General features: G+C 51.3%; 1 protein-coding gene across 3 annotated transcripts in view; it reads right to left on the bottom strand.

Moving 5' to 3' along the window:
* LDLRAD4 (low density lipoprotein receptor class A domain containing 4) overlaps positions 1 to 24369 on the bottom strand; it is a 460618-nt gene that overhangs the window by 205071 nt on the left and 231178 nt on the right. For all 3 annotated transcript variants that reach the window (XM_023592136.3, XM_012529617.4, XM_023592137.3), the window contains exon 4: positions 19241 to 19381. In XM_023592136.3, coding sequence (XP_023447904.2) covers positions 19241 to 19381 — 141 coding nt within the window. The remainder of the gene's footprint in view (positions 1 to 19240; positions 19382 to 24369) is intronic.

The raw sequence follows: 24369 nt of genomic DNA on the forward strand, positions 1-24369 counted from the left end.
CCCTGACTCTTGGCAGAAGACCCCGATCACCTCCACGGCGCAGGTTCTCCCCTGGGGGTGTCCTTTCCCACCTCCTCCCAGCTCAGCCTCCCCAGCCCTGGACCAGCCTTTCTTCCTTTGCTGAGTCCAAGGGGGAGGCGCCCCCCCTCCCTGTGGCAGACCTTGCCCCAGCCCGAGACGCTACTTGCTGCCCCATCCTCCCATACACTGCTTGCCCTCCCTGCCCAAGCCCACCGCCCAGTCCCGAGACTCCTACAGGGACTGTGCGCTAAGGGTATGCCTGCGAGCTGCCAGTCTGACCAGGCTCTCCACTCACCGCCTCGGCTGCTCCACAGAGGCTTTCACAGGACTTCAGCAGTTTTCATGGCACGTGGCCACCTTCAGAACTGAGGAAGGTGCCCTGCTGGAGAACGGGCCTGGGAGCCCCTCAGGTATGCTCTGTGTCTCTGCCTCATGGAGCACACACCACATCTCGCCCGAGAGCACCTGCTCTGTGGGGAGGGTCCTGCCTGGGGCCCCTTAGTTAGCTCTGACCCCCATCGCTGCACAGCTTGACAAATTTGTGAGTCTGTTTTGCAGTAGAAGGAGAATGGCACTAGGAGGCAGGAAGCACGGACATTGGAGTCCCTGCTAGCCACTACTTTTGTGACCTGGAGAAACTTACTCAAACTCTGGACTTACCTTTCCTTACCTGTGAAATGGAGTGGGGAGCTAAGTTGCCTCTAAGAACCTTCCAGCACATCACTGCACAGTGTCAAAGCCTCCCTACCTGGCTCACACACCTCCGTGACTTCCTTCTGGACAGGGGATATAAACTCTTTGGCCTGCCAGCCATGGCTTTCTACAGGACGGCTCCAATCTACCTTCCCAGGGAAGCTTCTGGAAGTCGCTGTCGCCTCCGTGCACGCTGCCCGAGCACCAGCATTCCCGGACAGTGCTGGCCCCAGCATTTTCCTCCTCTGTCCACCTGCTAAAGGGAGCGCCCTCAAGACCCTTTGAGTTCTGCCCTCCAAGGCATCATCCCCGCACACACCCGGGGAAACGCGCCTCCTTCTCGGCCAGCTCAGACACTCCCCGGTCCCACACACTGCCCTGGCCACCACCACATTCTATCACGGACCTTTCCTTTCAGCGTGGGACTGAGAACAGGTGGAGGCAGAGACGGCAGCTTACACCTTATTCAATTCACCCCACGCCGCATCGCTGCACCTTGTCGGGAAAACACTCAATGAAACATGCCCAAATAAAGGCACACTTGGGCACTCTTCAGGATATCATTTTCTACCCGTAATTTACCAAAACTTGTTCCCTAGAGCAGTCTCAGCTCTCTGTCAAGACAGCACTTATCTTTCGACAATTATTTATCTTTTGACAGCTTTGGAAAGCGGGCAAGCACAGGAATCTTGTGTTTCGGCAGAAGCTGATGGCATGGGGGATGGTCTCCTGCCATTTCCAGATTAAAGTGTCCCACCGGCCGCGGCAGGTCAGCATGGGGGCAGCGTCTGAGTGAAAGGAACACCCTGGGAAGGTCTGGCTGCCATTGGAAACTTGCTCTGTGCCGGCCCCTCCCCATGCCACAGGTGACCCCGACGTGACAGAGGGGGTGCCTCTGTTCTGCGAAGCTCTTCTCCAGTCGTCGGCGTGGCCAGAGACCACATCGTAGAACACAGGCACTCTTCCCTGATGCGCCTGGCCCCCCATGATGGCGGGCGGCCACTCGGCTCCAGCGGCTGCCAGAACCGCCCACTCTGCCAGTGAAAAGCAGAGACTGCTCCAGGAATGAGGACGTCAGAGGGGGCTGGAGAATGCCTGTCAAGAGCTGGGCCACCTGTCGCCCCCTGCCTCTGCAGGCAAGGAGGGAGGGACAAGCAGGGCTGAGGGGCATGCGTGCTCCAAATGGGAGCCCCTCAGATGACAGCGATCTTCAGGCGCTCTGCCACCGCTCCAGCTCCCTTCCCCAGTCATTCTCCGCCTGCCCAAACTGAAGGGCGCAGCAGCGTTGACCAGGCCCTGGCACCCTGGTCCGGCTGTGCGTGAATTCTCTGTGGACTTTCCCGAGCCTCTGTTACATCGTGTATAAAAGGGGGATAGGAACAGTGCCTACCAGTTGTGGGCAGCGAATGAAGAAACAGATATGAAATGCTGGGGAGGGTGCGGGTCGAGGGGTGGTGAGGGGTACCAGAACGGGGACAGAGGAACAGGGCAAGGCCATGCTCTGCCACCGCACGTGCAGCTGGGGCAGGGGTTTAGAACCCCGGAGAGGAGGGCGATGATGGCAGGGGACTGCTGTAAGGGGAGGGGTCCTGGGAGGGCAGGGGGAGCTGGCCTCTCACACAGGGGAGTTCAGAAGGCTGCTGGAGGCGGCAGACTTGGCCCAGTGGTTAGGGCGTCCATCTACCACATGGGAGGTCCGCAGTTCAAACCCCGGGCCTCCTTGACCCGTGTGGATCTGGCGCATGCGCGGTGCTGATGTGCGCGAGGAGTGCCGCCCCATGCAGGGGTGTCCCCCGTGCAGGGGAGCCCCACGCACAAAGAATGCTCCCCGTAAGGAGAGCCGCCCAGCGCGAAAGAAAGTGCAGCCTGCCCAGGAATGGCGCCGCCCACACGGAGAGCTGACACACAAGATGATGCAACAAAAAGAAACACAGATTCCCGTGCCACTGATGACAACAGAAGCAGACAAAGAAGACACAGAAAATAGACTCAGAGAACAGACAACCGGGGGGGAGAAGGGAAGGGGAGAGAAATAAATAAATAAATCTTTAAAAAAAAAAAAAAAAGAAGGCTGCTGGAGGCATGACCTTCAGGCAGAGATGCGAAGGGCATGGGGACCAAGACGGGGATGGGCGTAGTGCCACCTTGAGGTGCGTTCCCGGAGGGATGGGGACGGCTCAAGGCTGATGTGGAGCAGGAGGCGGCCCTGGTCAGGGCAGGAGAGGAGAGGGGCCAGCAGCCTGGGGCTTTGGCCACAGCATCTGGGCTTCTGCTCTGAGACAGACATGGAGGCTCCGGAGGTCTCACTTGTAATTCTCCCTCTATATAACTCCAGAGCTGTGTATATAAGACTTGGACAGTTTCCAGAATGTTGAAAAGGCTCTTCAGATGAAAATCTGTTTGCAAAATGTCCACTCTTAAAGCAAACATAGCAAGTGTGCTACAGTCGGTACAAAATCTGCAGGCGAGGTAGAAGCATGCATCGAGACTCCGGAGTGCACACCCAAACAGCGGGGCAGACCTCAGAGCCTTCCCAGGACTGGTGCTGGCCCCCTGCAGCACATGCTGGGGTGGAGCGTGGCCTGTGGCTCCCTGCGAGCATCCCGTGGGCCCTGGGTGTGGACCACACTTGCACCCTCTGCACAGGATACCATCGAAATAGGAAAACGCCCGCCCCGTGCTTTAGACATGCGCACCTTAGAGAGAGGAGGTATGGCCACAGAAAGCTTTCTGGAAAGTTCCCAACCCTGAAAACAGCAGGACAGGGACTGTCTTAGTTTGCTAAAGGCCTTCAATGCAAAATGACCACAAATGGGTTGGCTTTTATAATGGGGATTTATTAGGGTAAATGCTTATAGTTCTGAGGCTGCCCAAGTCAAGGCATCATCGGAGATGCTGTCTCACCAGAGGCTGGCTGCTGGCGGTCCTGAGCTCCGGCCACTTGGTGAGGCAAGACAGAGCCACCTTCTGCCTGCCCCAGCAGGCTGCTTTCTCCCACATTCAGCTGTGGGCAATCAAGCATATGGCTCATGTCTTCCCAGGCCTGTTTCTTTTCAGCTTCTCCACTGACTCCAGCCTTAGGCCTCTCTCTCAGCCTCTCAGGGTTTCTCTCTGCCTCTCTCTCAGCTGCAGTTGATCCTGGAGTCCTCTTTCATGTGGCAGAGGGAACATGGTGGCTATCTTTCTCTCTGTGTGTTTCTGCTTTTAGTTCTCAGTTTATAAGATCCAGTAAGAAGATGGAGAGCCAACCTGGGTCACACCTCACTGATGTGTTCAATTGAAAGCCCCAAAGTGATCTGATCAAGTGATCTAATCAAAGGACCCTTAACTGAATTTAATGCAATCAAAGGGCCCCACACATCTATAGGAACGGATTATTTCAAGATCATGTCTTTTTCTGGGATTTACAAAATTCAAACTGTCACAGAGACCAAGTGCAAACAGGCCCAATGGGGGGTGGGGGGGGGAGGAGGGGGATGGGAGTCTGTAGCTCAGAAGTTGGGTGGTAACATCATCACCCCAGAAAAAAATGACCCCCATTTCCTGGGTCCCTTAGAGCTGGGTGACTAGTGGCCTGGGGCTGACAGGGGGGTCCTGCCTTGAGTGGGCTCAGTCCTGCAGCCACACTGGGTAGGAAAGGGCACTCGAGGTCATCCTCTCATCCCCTCCAGGTGTGTGCCCCCACTTGAAAAGGTTACTTACCTTTCATACTGGATCATCACCAGGGAGGGTCATATCTTCTGGCGGCCTTAGCCTGTGAGTGCTGGGGCCAGGCTCCTAGCACAGCTCTTCCTTAGTCACATACTTCCATGCTTCAATAGTTACTCATGAATTGTAACAAATGTACCCCACAATTGTAAGATGGTATTAATAGGGGAGGATGTGGGAGAGGGGGTGAGGGGTGGGGATACAGGAATCCTTTATAATTTTTATATGAATTTTCTGTAAACTAAAATATCTTTAAAAATAAAGTTTATTATATTTAAAAATATTGGTAAAAATGTATATATAATATATTGAAGATAAGAAGCAAAGTTACCCACAGCCCCAGCACCCTATATTACCCATCTATCTAAGTAAAAAATTAGATCCAGCATATAATGATAGAGTAAGCCAATTCCCACATTTACCAATATTCTATGACCTTGTCAGTAGATTTCTGCATCTTCATTATCAACAGACATGTAGTATTCTATTTTACAGATAAACAGGACTTCACTTATTTATTTTTGGTGGTAATTAAGTTTATTTTTTTAAAAAATATACTTAGATTACATAAATGTTACATTAAAAATATAAGGGATTCCCGCCCCCTCCCCCTCCCACACTTTCCCACATTAACAACATCCTTCATTAGTGTAGTACATTTCTTATAATTGAAGAACACATATTGAAGCATTGCCACTAAATATGGATTATAGTTTACGTTCTAGTTTAAACTCTCTCCCACTCAATTTTGTAAGTTATGACAAGATCTATAATGGCCTGTCTCTGTCACTGCAATGTCATTTACTTCACTTATTTTTTAAAATCCCCTGTTGTCAGGCATTTAGAGTGACTCAAAGTTTCCACTGTTGTGAGGCACTCAACCCAACTGCCTTAACTTCTATTATGAAATGGTGTTCATTTTCAGATTCTTTAACCCTGTGGTTCCTAGCCACCCACTCCACTGGGGAGGGCTGCATAAAAGTCTGGAGGAAGAAGGTGGAACTCCAGTGCATGGTTGGTAGGAAGGTAAATGGTGCGGAAAGCAGGTCCTCAAAAGTTATAACTGGAATTATCCTAAGACCTGGCAATCCTACTCCTAGGTATATACCCAACAAAAGAGAGAAGAGGGTCTCCAAGAGATACTTGTTCACCAATGTTCACAGAAGCTTTATTCATAGAAGTCAAAAGGTGGACATCACCCAAGTGTCCATCAACAAAGGAATGGATAAACAAAATGTTGTATATGCATACACACAGTGGAATATTATTTGACCATAAAAACGAAGTTCTGAGACATGTGCAACACGGAAAAACCTTGAAAATACTGTGCTCAGTGAAGTAAGCAAGATGCATGAAGGTGAATACTGTGTGATAGCACACAAGAGATGACCAGAAAAAAACATATTTGCAGAGATAGAAAGTAGAGTAGAAGTCTACCAAGGGGTGGGAGAAGGTGGGGAAGGAGGAGCATCTGTAAAAAACAATTTTTAAAGATCACCAAGCAGCTTGAAAATATATAAACTCCCAAGCCCTCCTTGGAGAGGATGATTTGGCAGGTCTAGAGTGCAGCAGGGGAATGGTTTTTAAAGCTCCCCCATGCAATTCCGATGCACAGCAAAATTTTGGAACTATGACCTTAGACAGGCATGAACCTGCGGAGCTGGGCGAGGCCCTCCAGAGGCCCCGGGACGTCCAGGCTTTCCATTCCGAAGGTGCTCTGGAGGGCAGAAGGACAAAGGCATGGTCCACCAGGGGGCAGGCGGCGGGTGCCCACCGGGACGTGGGCTCCCAGAGGCCCTGCGGGGGACTCTGCCTTCATACCCTCCTTCGCAAAGAGAAAGACTTTCAGAAATTACTTATCCACTTGGGTAAAGGAAAAGAAATCAAGTCTGAACAAAGGCTCTTCTCAAAGAGGGGGAATCGTACTGCATTCTCCCAGCCAGGGCCCGGAGAGGGTCCCCAGGAATCTCCCCCGGTCAGTTAGATGTGAGCACAGCCAAGAGCGGGGACGCTCCCGCCCCGGGTTGCGGGGCTCCGTTCACACACCCGAGGCCACGCGTGTCGAGTGCAGCCTCCCACCCTGCCGTGGGGCCTCAGCGTGGCGCGCCGTGGCAGCCTATCATTCACCCCAGGTACAGTATTTCATGTGCAGTGTGGAGGCCGAACGGGTCGACACACGAGAAGTTTTAGGGAAAGAGGATGTGCCTCTGAAAGGTTGCTGTGAGTCCTGGAGACCCTTGGCAATATTTCCAGGAGGAGTCATTTACAATAGCAAAGGACTGGCCGGCTGCTTGTGACCGCGAGCTCTCGAAACACAAGATTTCTCTTTTTAATTTTTTTTCCTCCCAGTGATTGTCCATTCTAAGAATATTTTTCATCTTTGATTTGCCTTTCTCCTTTCTGGGAAGAAAGAGGCAACAGCTATCTACTTTTCCCTCTGCTGTTAGCTCTTGGGACCAAACATGAATGGCTAGAGGAGTGAAAAAAAGGGATTAGTGCCTCATTCGAGGCTGTCAGTTTTTTCCCCAAATTAAAAGCCTATGCTGGGTCTCCACTGAGATATGACCGAAGGGGCTACCAGCTCAAAGGGTTAATTCAGAAACCTGGCCTCAGGAGAGCCAGGCGAGGCTGCGCTCTTAGGCGAGGGCTTCGACTCTGAGTTTACTTTTGAGATTACTCCAAGCTTTACCGCATACCCTTCAGGATAACGTCTCTAAGCAAATTATAGGATGCATGACCATTAAGCCCAACAGTGAGGCACCCCCGACACTCAAGCATGCTGAGACGGGCCCCAGCCCTGTTGCCCTGACCTGCACCCCACAATTTAATCCTGCTCACCATCCCTTCCCCGACCGCTGGCTGCATTCAGGCCACAGTGTTGGCTCACAGAAACTCACTACTTACATCGTGAGAGCACCACACCTGACCCCGGGCAATAAGTAACAGCAACAACCCCAGTTAGCTGTTGGCTCCAGCCCGTCCAAGCAAGGCTGCTCGGAGGCCTCCACCTAGTCAACGAGGTGCCCGAGGGCGGGATCGGGCTCTGCAAAGTTCTCAGAGAGTCATCGGAAAATAAAGCAGACCAGATGAACCTCTGAAAACATCTCCAAATGAAGAGGCTGACCCCTGGGAAATGAGCATGCCCAGACAGTGCCTTGGGACTTGGCACAAGGCCCGGCTCGTCAGTCTCGCTGTGCAGGTCACCGTCGTCGGCGCTGGCAGGGCGTGTGAGTGCGCCCGCCCTTTCGCCCCGGCTCTTCTCGGGCCATCCGAGGGCCGCGTCTCGAATTCAATCGCTCTGCCTTCTGGGGAGAAGCGCAGTGGAGAGCAATAGTGTTATCAGGCCCCAGCTCTCCTCTCGCCTTCTCCCTCGAGCCTAGTAATAGTCGAGTTTTCGCTGAGATTGACGAGCAGCAGAGGGCCCTTCCTCCCCCCAAGCCCTCCCTGGCACCTCACCCCCTGCCTCCCACAGAAGCACGCCCGCATCGATTGCTGTCTGAGCGGAGAGCCTGCCCTGCCGCTCCCGGTCAATTAAGCCGCCTCTGGTCTGGCCGCGCTCGCCCGGGCTCAGGCGGGGGCCGGCGTCTAGACGGTATTCATGACCCATCTGTCTGGCCCGCCCCGCGTGGCCAGCTCTATCAGAGCCGCGCCGTCTCCGCCTGCGCCTCCTCCCGGGCCTCCTGCCCTTTGCGGAGCAGTCATCTGACACTGAAAATTACTATCATTGTCGCAGTTCTCAAAATAGCACTGCCAGGCTTTCATTAACATCCACGCTAGACTACTAAATATTTAAAGACGCGGATAAATTTCCTCTGAAGTGGGGCAGCCCTGCGACCCAGGACAGCGGGGACAGCGTCCAAATGGAAATCCGAGGGGCTGTTTGGATCTGCGTGAGTTTGGCCTCCCAGCGGGAGGAAGGGCTGCCCGTCGGTTTATGGAAAACCTGCCTTCCTTGTGAAAAGGCAGACTGACCGCTCAAGACCCGACAGGATTTTAAGGGATCAGCCAAGCATCTCGGAGAATCGAAGGCAGCAAACCAAAGGGCGGGCGGGGGAGCCCCCCACGCGCAGGGCACGGTGTGCAGCTGGTTGCCAGGGACGCTCCGCACCACCCCAGCAGGGCAGGGCTCCCGGGGAGGAACAGGTCCTCCTCCTGTCTGGTTTTAATACCGTCCTGGATCATCCTCCAGCCAGCCCAAGGCTGTTTGCTGCGGATCCTTGCTGGCGTTTGAGAGCGGGAGGGGAGCCCTGAAGGAGAGCACACTCAGCTCTGAAAGCCGGGACCTTTCACACACACATACCCCCTCCTCCCATCCCCAGCCATGCTCTGGGGGAGACTCCCTGCCGGTAGGGAGGTGTCCCACCCAGGGAGAGACCACACCAGCTAAACTCCACAGCTCTCACCAGGAAGAGGCGGGGTGGGGAGAGCACCTGGGGTCGCATCGTGCTTTAGCAGGGCGGTCCCGCCTCGACAGCAGGGCAGGCGTCCTCAAGCTCCTTTTGAGGTGAGGACAGATATCTCCTTGGAGAGGCGATATCAAGGACCCCAACAAAGCCAGGCAGCCCGGACAGAGGCGGGCTCGCGAGCTAAGTCTTCAACAGCGATTAGAAATGCAAGGAGAAAGCCTGGATGATCATCGCCTGTGGGTCCATCAAAGGGGTCAAATGAAGAACTGCTCTTGGAGCACTCACTTCCAGGGAGTCTTCAGACGAACAGTGTGGCTGTTTTATCTCTACTCCCCACCAACCGCACAAATCTTTCAAAACTGATGAGCGGATCCCTGTCCTTGCTGGAAAAATACCATGGAAATAAAAATAAAACCAACCAACCAACCAAGCACGGGCCTGAGTTCAGTTCCCTGCTGCGACGTTTCCCGTGTGGCTTGAACAAATCACACAGCATCTCTGGGCACTGGGTGCCCTCAAAACCTCTCCAGGGTGGCTGTGGGACGTACACGAGGTGATGGGAGGAAGGGGCTGCAGCAGCAGGTGGCAGCGCCCGTCCTACCTCCCGCGCCCCGGGAAGTACAGGTCCTGGCGAAGCTCCTTGCACCCACCAGTCCTTGAAGAGAAAGGGTACAGGTTGCTGGACTTATCTCCAAAGGGGGTCCAGGAGGCCCACAGGAAACAGAGAAAAGGAGCACGGCCAGGCCAGTGAGCTCCTGGGCTGCACTTCTTCCTGAACATTCGAGGTGACAAAGAAAGGACGAAGACCAGACGGAGGCAGAGAGGCCTCCTGCCCCCACCAGCCCACAAAGCAGTGGTCCCCGCAAGTCCACGATGCCCGGCTGGAAAATCACAGGCTGGCTAAGGAAGGCATTCTGGAGGCAGGCAGCCACATGTGGCTGTGGACGAGGAGCATGTTAGAAAGCAGGGCTACATCAGGGTCAAACTGTGCTCACACAGCCCATCCATCCATCCACACACACACACAATTGCACACACGCTCAGTGCACTCACACACCCATACACACTTGCATCACGCATTCACACACTCACACATGCACACATGTGCACACTCTCACCCAACCCGTGCATCCACGTGTGCGCTCATACACTCAATACTCACACAACTCATACACCCGCACTCTTGCACACTCACACACTCTCACAGTCTTGAAGGCCCAGGAGAGAGCATCTCAAATTTCTTCCAGGCGTGGCATGGACCAGCCGCTCACCTACAACATACAGACCTGGCTAAAGAGGCAGCACTCCATGCCTGATTAGGCACCCACTCTGGTTGGTCGGGGTGCTCACGGTAACGAGATACTCGCTGGGAAGACAGACCATCTTGGGGACGCACTTGCCTCGACTCCGTCTGCTTTTGTCACTGGATCAGTGCTGGTGCTTCCCCAACCCCCACTTCCCCTCCAAGAAACAGAAGTTGGTTTCACCTTTTGGTCCAACTTGAGTTTTCTAGAATAATCGCATTCATCCACGCAAGCAACAGATGTCTTCAGGGCCTTGCTGCCAGCTGGGACTGTGGCCCTGCCCACCACAGGGACATGGCAGGAGCCCATGGCACGGGGCACCTGGGGCCACACTCGGAGGGCATGGGAAGTGGGAGGGGAATGACACGTGGTCTTCACTCCATGAGACAAGCACGTTCCGCACACCTGCCCAGTGCACCCAAGGCTGCATCAGGAGCACTGGTGCTCGTGGAGCTGAAGCTCCTGCCTTCCAGAGCTTAGCATCTAGCAGAATCACATGGGACACATGACACTATCCAGCAGGATGGAGGGCACACTGAGAGGGGCACGAAGGGCTCCAGGAGGTAGAAACTGTTGTTGGGTGTGGGGAGGGGTCTGGAAGGGGGATCGGCTAGATGTCACCGACAGGTGGAAAGACAAAATGGAGAAGCTGGTCTGGGGTAGGGAGAAGTGACCCACCCAGCTGGGGAGGCTCAGGGCTTGGGAGGCTCTGGAGAGACCTGACAGGCAGGTGCACCCATTGGACTGGGCTTCAGAGAAAAGACATGGCTAATGATAAAGACATGGGATAAAGGTGGGTGCCGATGCCCATGGTGTTCAGAAGTGTCCAGGCCCAAGAGAGCCAGGGAACCAGGCTAGCCCCCTGAAGACCCGCCACTCCAGGGGAGTGCAGAGGGGTTCCCACAGACAAGGGAGAGGTGGAGACGTCAAAGCAGGCCAGACAAAAGTGGTTCCCACAAGGCCAAGGCAACAGAGGGTCTCAAAATGGAACGACCCACCCATCCTTCCTCTTGGTTGAGGCAGGCAAGACTCAAAACGCTCAGAGATTCCTAAGCGACCCCACAAAGCAGCTCAGGAGAAAGGCAGTTAGGGCAAGAGGACCAGCAGGGAGTTGTGGGGTTTGCCCCTGATGGCCTCCTTTCCCAGGTGTCAGCTGAGAGGGAAAGCAGCGGGGAGTGGAGCGATGGCTGGGGGAGAACAGCAAATCTGGAAAAATCAAGATAAAATGGGAAAGGGAAGGAGCTGGGTGGGGAAAGGAAGGGTTCCCAGGGTGCGCCAAGTAGGGACCCTGTACACTCTCCTGCTCAGATGTGCGGAGCCCTTCGGCCACTGTGGAATGTTCCAGCAGAGCTGAACGGACAGGGTGCAGAGTGTGGTGTCTGCAGGGTAGATCCAGCAGAGGGGTGGTGAGCTCAGAACGCAGTAGTGGGAGGAAGTGCGTTGGAAAGTCAGAGGCAGGCGGGCGAGGAAGAACAGCAGAGGAAGCTGGCAGCGCATGCATGGAGAAAAAGGATGGATGTGGGAAACGAGGTCATGGAGAAGGTGGAAGGGAGGGTGAGGGCACCCCAAGGCTGCGCTCTTGGAGTTCAAACTGTTTAACACTGAACAGGTCCTGGGTGACCACAAAACCAGGGGTGGGACCTGGGAAGTGGTCACCCAAGTGGAGAAGAGAGGGTTGGTAAAAAGAGTCAGTGTCTTCATAAGTATGATTAAATTAATTGCTTCATAATGCCACCTGCAGAAAAGCCTCCTTTGGCTACTTCTGAAGGATGAATGAGAAGCTTCTCATTATTAAGAAAAGGGGTCCTGAATAATAGACATCAGGCTAGCCAAGTATTTGATGAGGAGCTTCTCTTGATCCCCACTAATAAATGCAGAAAAAGGGATAGAATTAGATGATGACTGCTTTTGCAAGCTCTAATAGCTGGTAACATCACACGACAGAGAGACACCTGAAATCACGCCTCCCGACAGGAGACAGCAGCCCTAAGAAGTGCTTTCACCCCACCCCGCACCCAAAATTCTAACCTGACTCTCTTCAAGCCTCCAGAGCTAACCACCAATTTACAGAAACTAGAAGGGACATAGGGGCCCTTTCAGGAACACCATAGGAGAGTAGTCAGCAAAACCCAGCCCCAAGGGACCCTACACAACAACAAACTGGACTCTTCCATACAAAAAAGTGTAAAGGGGGCTGGGGAGGGGGAGAGAGAGGGAGTGAGAGCCTAGAGAGCCCATCCCTTGCAATGCTTGGAGCTTCTTGGGATCCTGGTTCAAACAAACTGTAAACAGGACAAAGCACAACACACATAAGACAACTGGCGAACGACGAACTCCAACGGGATGTTCAAGGCTACAAAAGGCTGACTGTTAATGTTTACTGAAAGATCATAAGAAGAAAACCAGAGGCCCAATGTCTGGGGGCATGGCTATGGATAGTTTTTCACTTGGATGGGAGTCTGGTCCCAAAGTCCTCAAAGAGCAACACACCTGGAGAGGAGGCGCTGACAATCAAAAGGCGGAGTGATGTATAGCCAAATGGCATAAGACTTAATGAAGGGGAGGACGAGTTTTTAAGCTTGGTGGCGAAAGGTGACTGACATTTGAGCCCAGGGGGCAAGTCAGGTACCAGTTCCTTGGAAAAAAAGATGAGGATGGTGGGAAGAAGAGCTTGTAGAGGAAGAAAGACAGTTCAGATTTTAATGTTAGATTTTATCTTATTTCATTGCTATTCCGTTAAACGGCCTCGGGTCAAAAAAGTCTCCTCCTGAAAAAGCCCTGAAGTTAAAATGCTGGTTTAATTGGGTACACTTCATTAGCTTCAGTTCGTTTGACCTGGAGATTTAGTTTCAGAAGTCCAGAGAGAGAGGAGCCACTTGAAATCTCCAGTTGGATGTGCTGCTCCAGTGCCTCCATCCCCATCCCAAAGCCCCCCTCCCCCAAATCGGATCCCTCTCAGTTAATTGGAAATTCTGCTGAAACTGGAAATGAAAAGTTGTTCCAATTGACTGCTGGCTTCCTTTCAACTCTGGGCTTGCTCTGAAGGTCCTAGTGGCACAAATTCCTTACCAATGGTTGCTTCAGGAAGGGTGGTTCTTGCCAAGACTTTCAAAGTATGCAGATCTTTGCAAGCTGCACAGGTTGTTCAATTATTGCTTCTGGGAAGTCAAAGGAATTCTGCTCTCCCTCATCAAGGTATGGCCAAGGGGCCTTGAAGATGCAGTGTAACAGGAAATACTCCACTCGGGAACAAAAGGTGAGGAAGCTTTAGGAGAGAGCTGGGTGCGTGTTTCCAGTCACCCCTGGCAACAGGCAGGCCACAGCTCTCCTACACACAGGCCCACACGCAGCAGCCCACAGCACAGGAGCCCACAGGGCAGGAGCTCACAGGGCGGGTGCCCACAGCGCAGCAGCCCACAGGGCAGGAGCCCACAGCGCAGCAGCCCACAGTGTAGCAGCCCACAGCACAGGAGCCCACAGCGCAGGAGCCCACAGGGCGGGTGCCCACAGCGCAGGAGCCCACAGGGCAGGAGCCCACAGGGCAGGAGCCCACAGGGCGGGTGCCCACAGCGCAGCAGCCCACAGGGCAGGAGCCCACAGTGCAGCAGCCCACAGTGTAGCAGCCCACAGCACAGGAGCCCACAGCGCAGGAGCCCACAGGGCGGGTGCCCACAGTGCAGGAGCCCACAGGGCAGGAGCCCACAGCTCAGGAGCCCACAGGGCAGGAGCCCACAGGGCGGGTGTCCACAGTGCAGCAGCCCACAGGGCAGGAGCCCACATGCAGCAGGCCACAGGGCAGGAGCCCACAGCGCAGGAGCCCACACGCAGCAGCCCACAGGGCGGGTGTCCACAGTGCAGGAGCCCACAGCACAGGAGCCCACAGCACAGGAGCCCACAGGGCAGGTACCCACAGCGCAGGAGCCCACAGCGCAGGAGCCCACAGCTCAGGAGCCCACAGGGCAGCAGCCCACAGGGCAGGAGCCCACAGCGCAGGAGCCCACAGGGCGGGTGCCCACAGCACAGGAGCCCACAGCGCAGGAGCCCTCAGGGCAGCAGCCCACAGCACAGGAGCCCACAGCGCAGCAGCCCACAACGCAGGAGCCCATTCTGTAGGAGCGCACAGGGCAGGAGCCCACAGAGGAGGAGCCCACAGCACAGGAGCTCACAAGGCAGGAGCCCACAGGGCAGGAGCTCAAAGGGCAGGAGCCCTCAGGGCAGCAGCCCATTCCACAGGAGCCCACAGGGCAGGAGCTCATGGATCAGGAGCCCACTGGCAGGAATCCGCCGCACAGCAGCCCACCACAGATGGTGTTAGAGGCCAGGGCCGAGGTGAACAAAACAGCAGCCGTGCCTCTCTCTCTGGTCCCACCCCACCTTCTAACCCTATCTCAAATGCCTCCCGCACGCCAACACAAGCCTTCTGCTGGGGCTGGCTGCCTTGCTGCTGTTGCCCTTCATACAGTTCTCGGTCCAAACACTCAGTCCTCTCTTCTCGCCACCCACACGCCTCCTCCACGAAGCCTCCCAGTCCAACCAGAACGATTCTCGCTCGACTCTTAGACCACTAACTGCTGGAACCACTCGGCTCTCCCCACCCTGTTTCAGTTTGTTATCTTCGCATGTGTATCTTAGATTTCCCCAACTTGATTCTGAGCACCTGGAGAGCAAGATCTAGGTTTCCCTTCATTCTCCCACATTGCCAAGTACCACATTCAGAGAAGGCACATAATAAATAATTTTAAGAGTGTTTTTAATGCCCAGGAATATAATATTTCAATACAGCAGCCAAGCAAAAAGAGTGAGGAAAGCTGGCATTTTAGACTGACAGCAGTGTTTCCTCTTCCAGAGAGAGATGCTCCCAGCGAGACACTTTCCCAGTGAAACAATTGGGTCTCAGAGAGAAATGAATGAGGCCGAGTCAATGGAGAACCTGGCCATGATTTAGCAGAGTCAAATGAAATGAAACTGCCTTCCTCTCGGATTCCAGAAACATTTTTTTTTAATACAAAAGCTGCTCCGAGCTAAGGTAAAGCCATTATCTTTAGCAACGCTGACTTTGCAAATAGCAGGAACATTTTCTTGCTAAGCTTAATCAGTGTTAAACTTCAGCAAATATCAAATGGGAGACAGAGACGACAAAGGACAGCTGAGCCCAGTGTACCTCCAAAGTCAATGACAGAGACAGAAAATTGACCCTAGAGCATCTGGATGACCAGAAGTTCTCTGCTTTGCTTTGTGCCCTGTGCACAATCAAATACCAGAACACTAAATGTTTCTTTTAGGTGGGCACAAGGCAGATCAAGTAAGTTGATCTTGTTCTTTAAACAGGAACAAGGGTGAAGCGCTAATTTTTTTTTCTGGAATGTAACATTGTATAGACAAGAATCCCTGTGATACTTGAAGCAATTCAGGGTGGTGAGGAGGGAATCTTAAACCTCCATGAAAGGCATACTGTCCACCTGCTATAGGAAAAGAGTTGGTTGAGCCCATTAAAACTTTGTGTCACTTCACTAGAACACACAGAGAGCCTGTCTTAGTTTGCCACAGGGCTCCCAATGCAAAGTACCCAAAACGGGTTGGCTTTTATAATGGGAAATTTATTAGGGTAAAAGCTTACAGTTCCGAGGTCATGAACTGTCCAGTGGAGGCACCATCAGAGATGCCTTCTCACCCACGTCAGCTACTGGTGACCTTGGGGTCCTGCCTCTTGGTGAGGCAAGATGGTGGTGGAGCTCTGCCAAGGTGTCTGCCTTCCCTGCAAGGCTCACCATCTCCAGGAGCTCAGCTATGGGCTCTCAGGCATAGGACTCATCTCCTCAGCCTTGAGTTGCTTTGTGGGCCCAGATCCTTGGGGGCTTGGTGCTCAGCTTCAAGTGCTAGTGATCCGTGAATCCTCTCTCTCACATGGCCAGGCCAAGTTGCCGAGCTCCCTTTTCTGTTTGTCTCATCCTCTGTGTCTCCATTATATGGCTCCAGGGAGAGGGAGGAGACCCAACCAGAGTCACTCCTCCCTGACACAGTCCAATCCAAGTCAATCTAATCAAGTGATCTAATCAAGGTCCCTTAATCAAATCTAATGCAATCAAAGGGCCTCACACCCACAGGAACGGATTAGTTAAAAAACATAACCATTTGCTGGGATTCACCAAATTCAAACTGTCGCAAAGCTTGTTACATAACAATTTCTATAAAGCAAAGTATCCTTTGTTTATTCTATGTGCTTGCCTGACAGGATTTGGGTACTTGAGTATAACACACATTCAGTATTAGATTGTCCTCTGTGAATCCCATATCCCTAGCCAAGGAAATGGCAACATGGAGCAGATAAGCTACAGCTTTTCCAAGAGGTTCCCGGATTGATCAGCTTTGACACGCAGAGTGAGTGTTCCTGGTGTGGCAAATTCAACTTTGCTCCCCACAAAAGGTCCTGGAGAGCTGGAGAGAGAGCAAAGTGGGAGGGGGCCAGGGTCAGTGCTGGGGGAGGCTGTGGACTGGGATAGCAATGAAGTAGCTGCAGAGATGAGGTCAGCACAGACAACATGCCTCTCTGGGATGTCTTCACAGAGGACAAAGTAGGTGGGATAAAATGCAGAGCCTCTGGGCACTAACCCATCAGTGGTCACTGGGCACTGGATGCATGGAGGCTGCCCTGGTATCACAGGCAGATGTCAGGGACCCACAGTGTCCAGCTCCGCAGGAGATGGTCAGGCAGTGAATGATGATGATGATGATGATGATGATGATGATTTGATCGTGTACACGAAGTTTTTCACCTGAATTAGCTCATTTAAAACCCCCTCGCAGCCTTAAATGGCAGAAATTACTGCCATTTCACAGACGGGGAAACTAAGTCCCTTGCCCTCAGCCAGGCTAACGCTGCAGGGTGGCCTTGCTTTATGCCTCCTGGCCTCCTGTCTCCCTGAAAGACAGTCCATTGCAAATAGCCTCTCATTCTTGCTATCAGGGCCGACAGTCTAGCTATATTTGAACAGGACAGGCCTCTGTTGAGGTGAACTTCACTCCCTGGGCACAGCTGAGCCGTAATTCTCAGTTATAGAGTAAAAACTACTTTACCTGGTTTCTAAAGCACAATTAAAGGGTTAACATGGTTTGAAAAATGAATGGCAAAAGATATCTGGAGATAGGATTTAAAAACCAGCAAAGAACATTGGAAAGAAAGGAAGAGACAGAGAAAGGCAAGGGAAGGTTAAATGGCAATAGGAAAGCCAGAGTTGAATTTAATTAGATTACTTCAGTAAAGAGGGCCTCTGGGAATGACCCTGAAATAAAGGAGCACCTCCCTCGGGGAAGGGGTCTGCAAAATCCCTTGGGGCCAGGGGCCAAAAGTGTGACCTGCTGGCTTTTCCCCCAGATTCGCCAATGCAGGTCGAGGTTCCACTACACAGTGCGTTGGGTATGTCCTCGGCAAAGCGTGTGGCGTCTGGGCATGCTGCTACTCAGGTACAGGGAAAACGAAACAGGGCTGCCCTTCCATTGCTCGTCTCCTAAGATACTCTTGCTTGGGTGAATCTAACACCTGCAAGGCTCTGTTCTCACTCAGGCCTCCCAGAGCAGGAGGGGACGCTGGACCCAGGGTCCCCCGCCAGCAGTCTGGCTCCACAGCCAGCACTTGTGCATTCAAGGCCTTGTATCTGCTTCATTCTGTGGCTCACGGAGATTTTTCCATCCGTGGGAAAGACGGACAGGAAGATCTGCCTGTGCCCTGGGCCTTCTAGGGCGCAGCCTGCCAATCCCTGGGTCAGCACCCTCCCTCTCTCCCAGTTTTCTTCTTTACACCCTCCAGCCTCTTCCTTTTGTGCTTCCCCCTTTCTAGGCTCCCGTGCCTCTGGGAAGCTGGAAGCCTGCAGCGGTGGCAAGGCCCATCCCGGGCCGGGGCAGAGCCAAAGTCAGCCAAGCAAAAGCCTGCCAGCTGCCGGGGCCCCCTCCCCACGTCCAGGCCAGCTGCAAAAGGCAGGGGACAGAGGTGATGAGTGCAAGACTTTACACCCGAGGGGGAAAAACTGACAAAACGTTCCCAAGCATAGATTATCCTCTCAAACTATGGAGTTGGATTCTTAAAACTCAACAGGAAAGACTGAACACACCCAACAGAAAAACAAGGAGCGACTACTTGCACTACTCGACTGTTGAATTCAGCAGGCATGAACAGACATAAGATTCACCAGTCCCACTAGTTTTTTGAGCTTGCCCCCAATATAAAAAGGATGGTAAGAATAGGGAAAAGAGGTGTTATTTTTTTACACCTTTACAGCATTGGTATTTATATGCTTTCATAACAAAACATTTAAAATATCTATTAAATATAACTCCACAAAATGAAGTCAGCCAAACTGGGGAGAAAGAGAGGCTGAACGTACCATGAAATTATCTCAGGAAGACAATCCCGCAAGAGGGGAAAGCGAAACAGTATTCCCACGATGTGTTCCTGCAAAATGATTCTCACCCTCAACCCACTCCATTTAACCAAGAAAGCCAGACGGTACCAAATCACTGTTTCTAACAGATATCCAGCAGTATTTCAAAACTGCCCCCTTTCTCCTTCCACTTCATAAAAACCATGAGATCAAAAATCAATCAACTTCAATCTCTGATCTCACATTGTCAAATGCAAGACATGCTCAAAGCCTCAGCCTTGGGGACTCACACATGTCAAACCTCTTCCAGTATCAAACGGAAAGCTCATGATCAGAACCTTTCTAAAACAGCTCGTATGAATTGATCGTTCTTATTTTAATTATGGAATTAATCACTGACCCTCTACATATTTCTCATTGCTTATTTAAAATTACTTCTGAGGAGAAGTACTCAAACTTATTCCATAAAACTGGCACAAAGAGCACTAAATCAATATATTATTTCTTGGAATTAAGCCTGTGCTTCTCAGATAAACAGCAAAAGCCCAAAACCCAGTGCCACCGACCATCTCTGAAACAGGGTGGATTTTCCACTTTTAGACACGCGATCTTCCACCCGAAAATAACACAACCCTTTGTGTAAACGCGAACCTCTTCCCTTTCACGAGAGAACAGTCCCCTCCCCATTTCGGGAGGCTGCTTCACCACACGCCTCGCGGTGGCAGGGACTCACAGTGAAAGACGCCGGGCGGCGGGTGCTCCGTCACCAGGAGACAGTTCTCCTCGTCGCTGTTGTCCCCACAGTCGTTGTGCTGGTTGCAGACGAGCGAGCCCAGGTCCAAGCACTTGCCACTGGCGCAGGCAAACCTGCACTCTGCAAAGCAGGACAGAGCATGGGCAGTCAGTGCGTGCTTGGGGTTCCCACCTGAGCACGGGGGCAGGGGAGATGTTGGGTGTCAGGGGAGAGGGGGCCTCCCAGCCAGGACCTCCTTCCAGGGCAGCCAGGGGTTGGCGGGGCCCCCCAACTCCGGGGCACTGACCCACCACGTGATGGACTGGGCTGCTGCCCTCCCCTCCGTCACCTGCCCAGCCAAAGCCACAGCTGGGGGCTTCAGGGTATGGCCTGAAACAGCCCTGGCAGCCCCCCTCCCCTGGGCGGCAGGTGGGTCGTGAAAGTCTCAGTGATACCCAGGGCAGGGGCTCGGAATCGGCCGACCCTCAGAGCTCCAGCTTGACCAAGTGTATTTCCATGGGCCCCTGACTTATGGTGGAGCGTTGAGCAGAATACTGAACCTCTCTGGTGCTCATCTCATGCTTGAGAAAAGCTGGGTTGAACTCCAGGTGGTTTTTGGATGCAAAACCTGGGGAGACACTGGGCGCTATCCACTACTGATCAGCACCCTGAGCCGAGGGCCACATTGGGGCATTAGGAAAACAGGAGAGGACTGGGACTAAAAATGGGGTCCCTGAGACCTGCAGCCATCAATATTGGAAAATGGAATTCCCTTTCACAGGACTTAAAAATAAATTTGCAGGGAAACGGACTTTGGCCCAGTGGTTAGGGCGTCTGTCTACCACATGGGAGGCCCGCGGTTCAAGCCCCGGGCCTCCTTGACCCGTGTGGAGCTGGCCATGCGCAGTGCTGATGCGTGCAAGGAGTGCCGCACCACGCAGGGTGTCCCCCGCGTAGGGGAGCCCCACGCGCAAGGAGTGCACCCATAAGGAGAGCCGCCCAGCGCGAAGGAGGGAGCAGCCTGCCCAGGAATGGCGCCGCCCACACTTCCCGTGCCGCTGACGACAACAGAAGCGGACAAAGAAACAAGAAACAAGACGCAGCAAAAAGACACAGAAAACAGACAACCAGGGGAGGGGAGGGGAATTAAAGAAATAAAAATAAATCTTTAAAAAATAAAAATAAAAATAAATTTGCAAAAGTAACACAACAGATCAATCTAAACAATTAAGGATAAAGGAAATGGATGCATGTGGACACATAAAAATCTATGTACAATTAAGCTCACAACTATTGTACATTTATTATGTATATGAGTGATGTCAATAAAAAAGTTTAAAAAATCTATGTACAATTTTAAAAAACAAAGAAAATACAAAAAGCACCTAAAAATACAAAAATACAAAAAAAGAAAAAATTTAAAAGCACCTAAAAACACAAAGCAAAAAACAACACAAAAAGTAAAAATTAAAAATTAAAAATTTTTTAAAAATCTCTGTGCATCTCATATTAACTAATAGCCATGCAGCGCATGGTGAACTTTGTCCAAGGAGCACCCACCCACCTACTGACAGCACCCACCGTGGGGCCCAGCTGCCCAGGAAGCTGGCCCCACACCCTCCAAGGACCAGCAGCAGACCACTGCACCTCCTCTTCCCTCGAGGTATCGGTTTCATCCATCTGACACATGGACAGCAGGCCTGCTGGAGTCAAGGGCCTTTCAGCTCTAAAACTACATTATTCCCATAGAAAGAAGCCTGGGAGCAAGCAAACTGGACCCCTCTCCCCACCACGCAAAAGACTCGCGGTTCTGCCCTCGTCGTTGAGGTGCCCTGTCCACTCCTGCAGGAAGAGGCACCCCGCACCTGTCGTAAAAAGAAAGAATTTAAGGCCCCAAAGTACTTTTGCAAACCAGTGTGGAGGTATGATGGTTCTCCATTTGCTCACGTTCTCCCAGAAGAGTACAGAAAGATACACTCCTGGAGCCCACCCCTGGCTTTGCGCAGGGGCTGTGGCCACTCTCCCCTCTCCTCACAGCCACCCACCTGCTGGATGCAAGGGGCACATGTGAAGAGCTCCACGGAAGCCTAGCACATTCTCCCCATCAGGCAGAAATAGTAAAACCCAGCTGTTTGGAATCACATTTTTTTTAACTTAATGAAAGAATGGGATGCCAAGGGAAGAATTTATCCTCCTTTCCAAAAGAAATATTGAACTTGAGATTAACGCCAAACATGAAAAGTGCATTAGCCCAAAGCAGGTACTCCCAAATGTTGAAATGATGATAGAAAAAAAAGAGGAATAATAAACTGCATTGGCTCACACACCAAGTGAAAACTGAATCTGGCCATCGCTGTGGTTTCAAAGGTTCTGACGCTAGTGTAGAACTTCAAACCAGCCGTGAAATAAATTCACATCAACCCTTTACTCATTTCCATTCATTTGAGGGGAGACCTGTCTCAGGTAACAAAATATATTCAAGGAAATGAATTATGTGATTCAATCGTTCATATAACCAATATTTGTTAAGTGGTAGTGTTGAGATAGGAAGACAGAGAGGCAAAGAGCTTTGATGTGAATTTTTTCCCAAAGGTGACCAGTGACAGGTGTATTTGCTACCACTTTCCCAGACCACAAATTTCCTTCTTTGCATCCTTCACGCCTGGCACACCATCTAACGCACACCAGGCCCTCAGTGACTCACACATTTGCTGAACAAATGAATGATCTAAATTGGAGTCACGTAAGAATCTGTGAAATAATTAGGAAAGATACGCTTGTTCCCATTTTACAGAGGAGAAAATTAAGACTCAGGGATGAAGTGACTTGCCCATAATCACACTGCTCGTAAGTGGGGAAGTGCAGATTTGTGTCCAGATCTTCAGGCCCTCTCTGTCCCTCCACGCTGCCTCTGTTTCCCGATCTGTTTTAACGAATGTGGAAGACTCACTCGTAATTAGCATCATCCTTATAGATGGCAAAATCCTCAAATCAGTTCGTCATCTTAAGTGGGCTTAATCCAAAGCATTACAAAAGTTTTTGCTACTGATTAGCTTAGGAAGCTCTTCTTAGATCAGGGAAGTATCAGCACCAACATGGCCCATTAAATTTCAAACTCATAAAAACTAAATTTATAGGTTCTGAGCAGTTAGTAATTGGCTGTTATAAGAGCAAGCTAAAGGTCTTTCCGTACATGTCCACTTGAATCAAAACTGGCTGAACTGAAAGCCTGAATGTACTGGCTTCTTGCAATAATAGGGAAAATGCTAGAAAACTGCTCTCATGCTATTAAGTAGAAATATTAATGTGAAAGCTGGGATGGACTAAAAGATGAGGAAACAAGAGGCCACACGAAAGCATTTGACAAGGTTAACGTGACTAGTATCGTGGAGCCAGACTCTCCAGTCCCATTCTGCCACGCGCTCCAAAACCCTGTCCATCAAACTTCGTGACCCAAAAGCCCATCCATCAGCCACCCACGTGGTGGTCTCTAATACCAGGTTATTGAGATATTTCAAACTATTAAGAACCCCAGAAAAGAGGTGCTCGGCATCAGCTGCACCCAGGTCTTGACAGAACCGTGGCTGTTCGGCCCCAGCCCTGTGCCCGGCTTTAACCAGCCTGAAGTGTGGATGGGGCACTGAGGCCCGGAGGGGCACTGGTTCTCCAAGCTCCTTAGGATGACTCTAACGAGCGGCAGAGAGGGAACGAGTGCCTAGTGAGAAGCAGACACCTCGCCGTACAGTAAGCTCTCTCTTTAGAGAACAGCACTTCATCAGAATATTGGATTGGTATTTGCCAATTTTAAAAAAGAAGACTCAAAAACGAGTCTCTAAACAGAGGTGGAGGTGAGCTCAGTAGCTACAGCTCTGTGCTGCCAACCTGATGTGGGACCGCAGTTGTGGACAGCTAAACCATATTTTCAAGTACCAGGTCCTGAATGAAGTAAAACTACAGTCAGAGAAAAAAGACAGAGGAATGAGAAAATACATTTTCTTATATATTTTGTCCATTCTTTTCGGAACATGTTGGGTATTTCCGCCAAGCCAGAAGATGAGGGAAATCAAAGTTTATTAAATATTAGACACATCTTAGTGACAGTCACAGTAATCTCAGATGTCTAATATTTTAATGGAATGTGAACGAGCAACTCAAGAACAAAGAAATCCTTAAGGGGCTATGGATTTGATAAAGATTATTGCCCTATTTAAATGATTCCTCTTCTTTTAAAAAGTCTGGAATCTTGAAGTACCTGAATAAAATGGCATTCCTTTCAGCCATAAATCCCTATTTGATTCCTCACTGTGGTGGTTTGGAACTGTATGGACCACAGGCAACCGTGTTCTTGGAGCTAATCCACTCCTGTGGCTCTACACCTATTTAAGTAGGGCCCTTGAATGAGGTTGTTTAGGTTAAGGCGTGACCCAGGATTGGTTTTAACGTCTTTCTGGAGTCCTTCATAAACAGGATGAATATGGAGGGGGGGGGCGGGGAGATAAAGAGAGAGAGAGAGACTACCATAGACACAGAAAGCAGAAAGCTGAAACCAATGAAACCCAGAAGAGAAGGGACAGCCCCGCAGACAGCGCCAGTGCCAGCAGAGTCCAGATCGCCACAGCCAGTCTTCAGGAAGAAGGTATTGTCCTAATGATGCCTGATTTAGACATTTTCACAGCTTCAAAACTGTAAGCCTGTAAACTAATAAATTCCCATAGTGAAAGCCAACACATTTTAAGCTATCTGCTTTTGGCAACTAAGCAAACTAAAACACTTAGGAAAATATTTCCAGAACCCACAATTGATTCTAGAATCACTTTATATACTATAATAATAACAGAATTATTTCTGAATTGGAGGTCTTCTTTAGTTTCTCTATGTTCCTACAGAAAGCTTCTGATGAATTTCAGTGACTTTGAATTATAGAATTTCCATACCGAGAGAGCCCTCAAGACACCCTAGTCCGACCCACGCATCACACAGATGAGAAAACAGTCTAGAGAGAATTCCCAACGTACCCCAAGTCACAGAATGAGTTCCCTGTAATAGAACATAAAACCCAAGTGTTCCATCAAATTTGGAGGAAAAAAGACCTTTTTGTTCTGAATGTCATTCTAATTTTGTGCCAACTA

This window comes from Dasypus novemcinctus, chromosome 16, assembly GCF_030445035.2.
Source record: "Dasypus novemcinctus isolate mDasNov1 chromosome 16, mDasNov1.1.hap2, whole genome shotgun sequence".
Classification (NCBI taxonomy): Eukaryota; Metazoa; Chordata; class Mammalia; order Cingulata; family Dasypodidae; genus Dasypus; species Dasypus novemcinctus.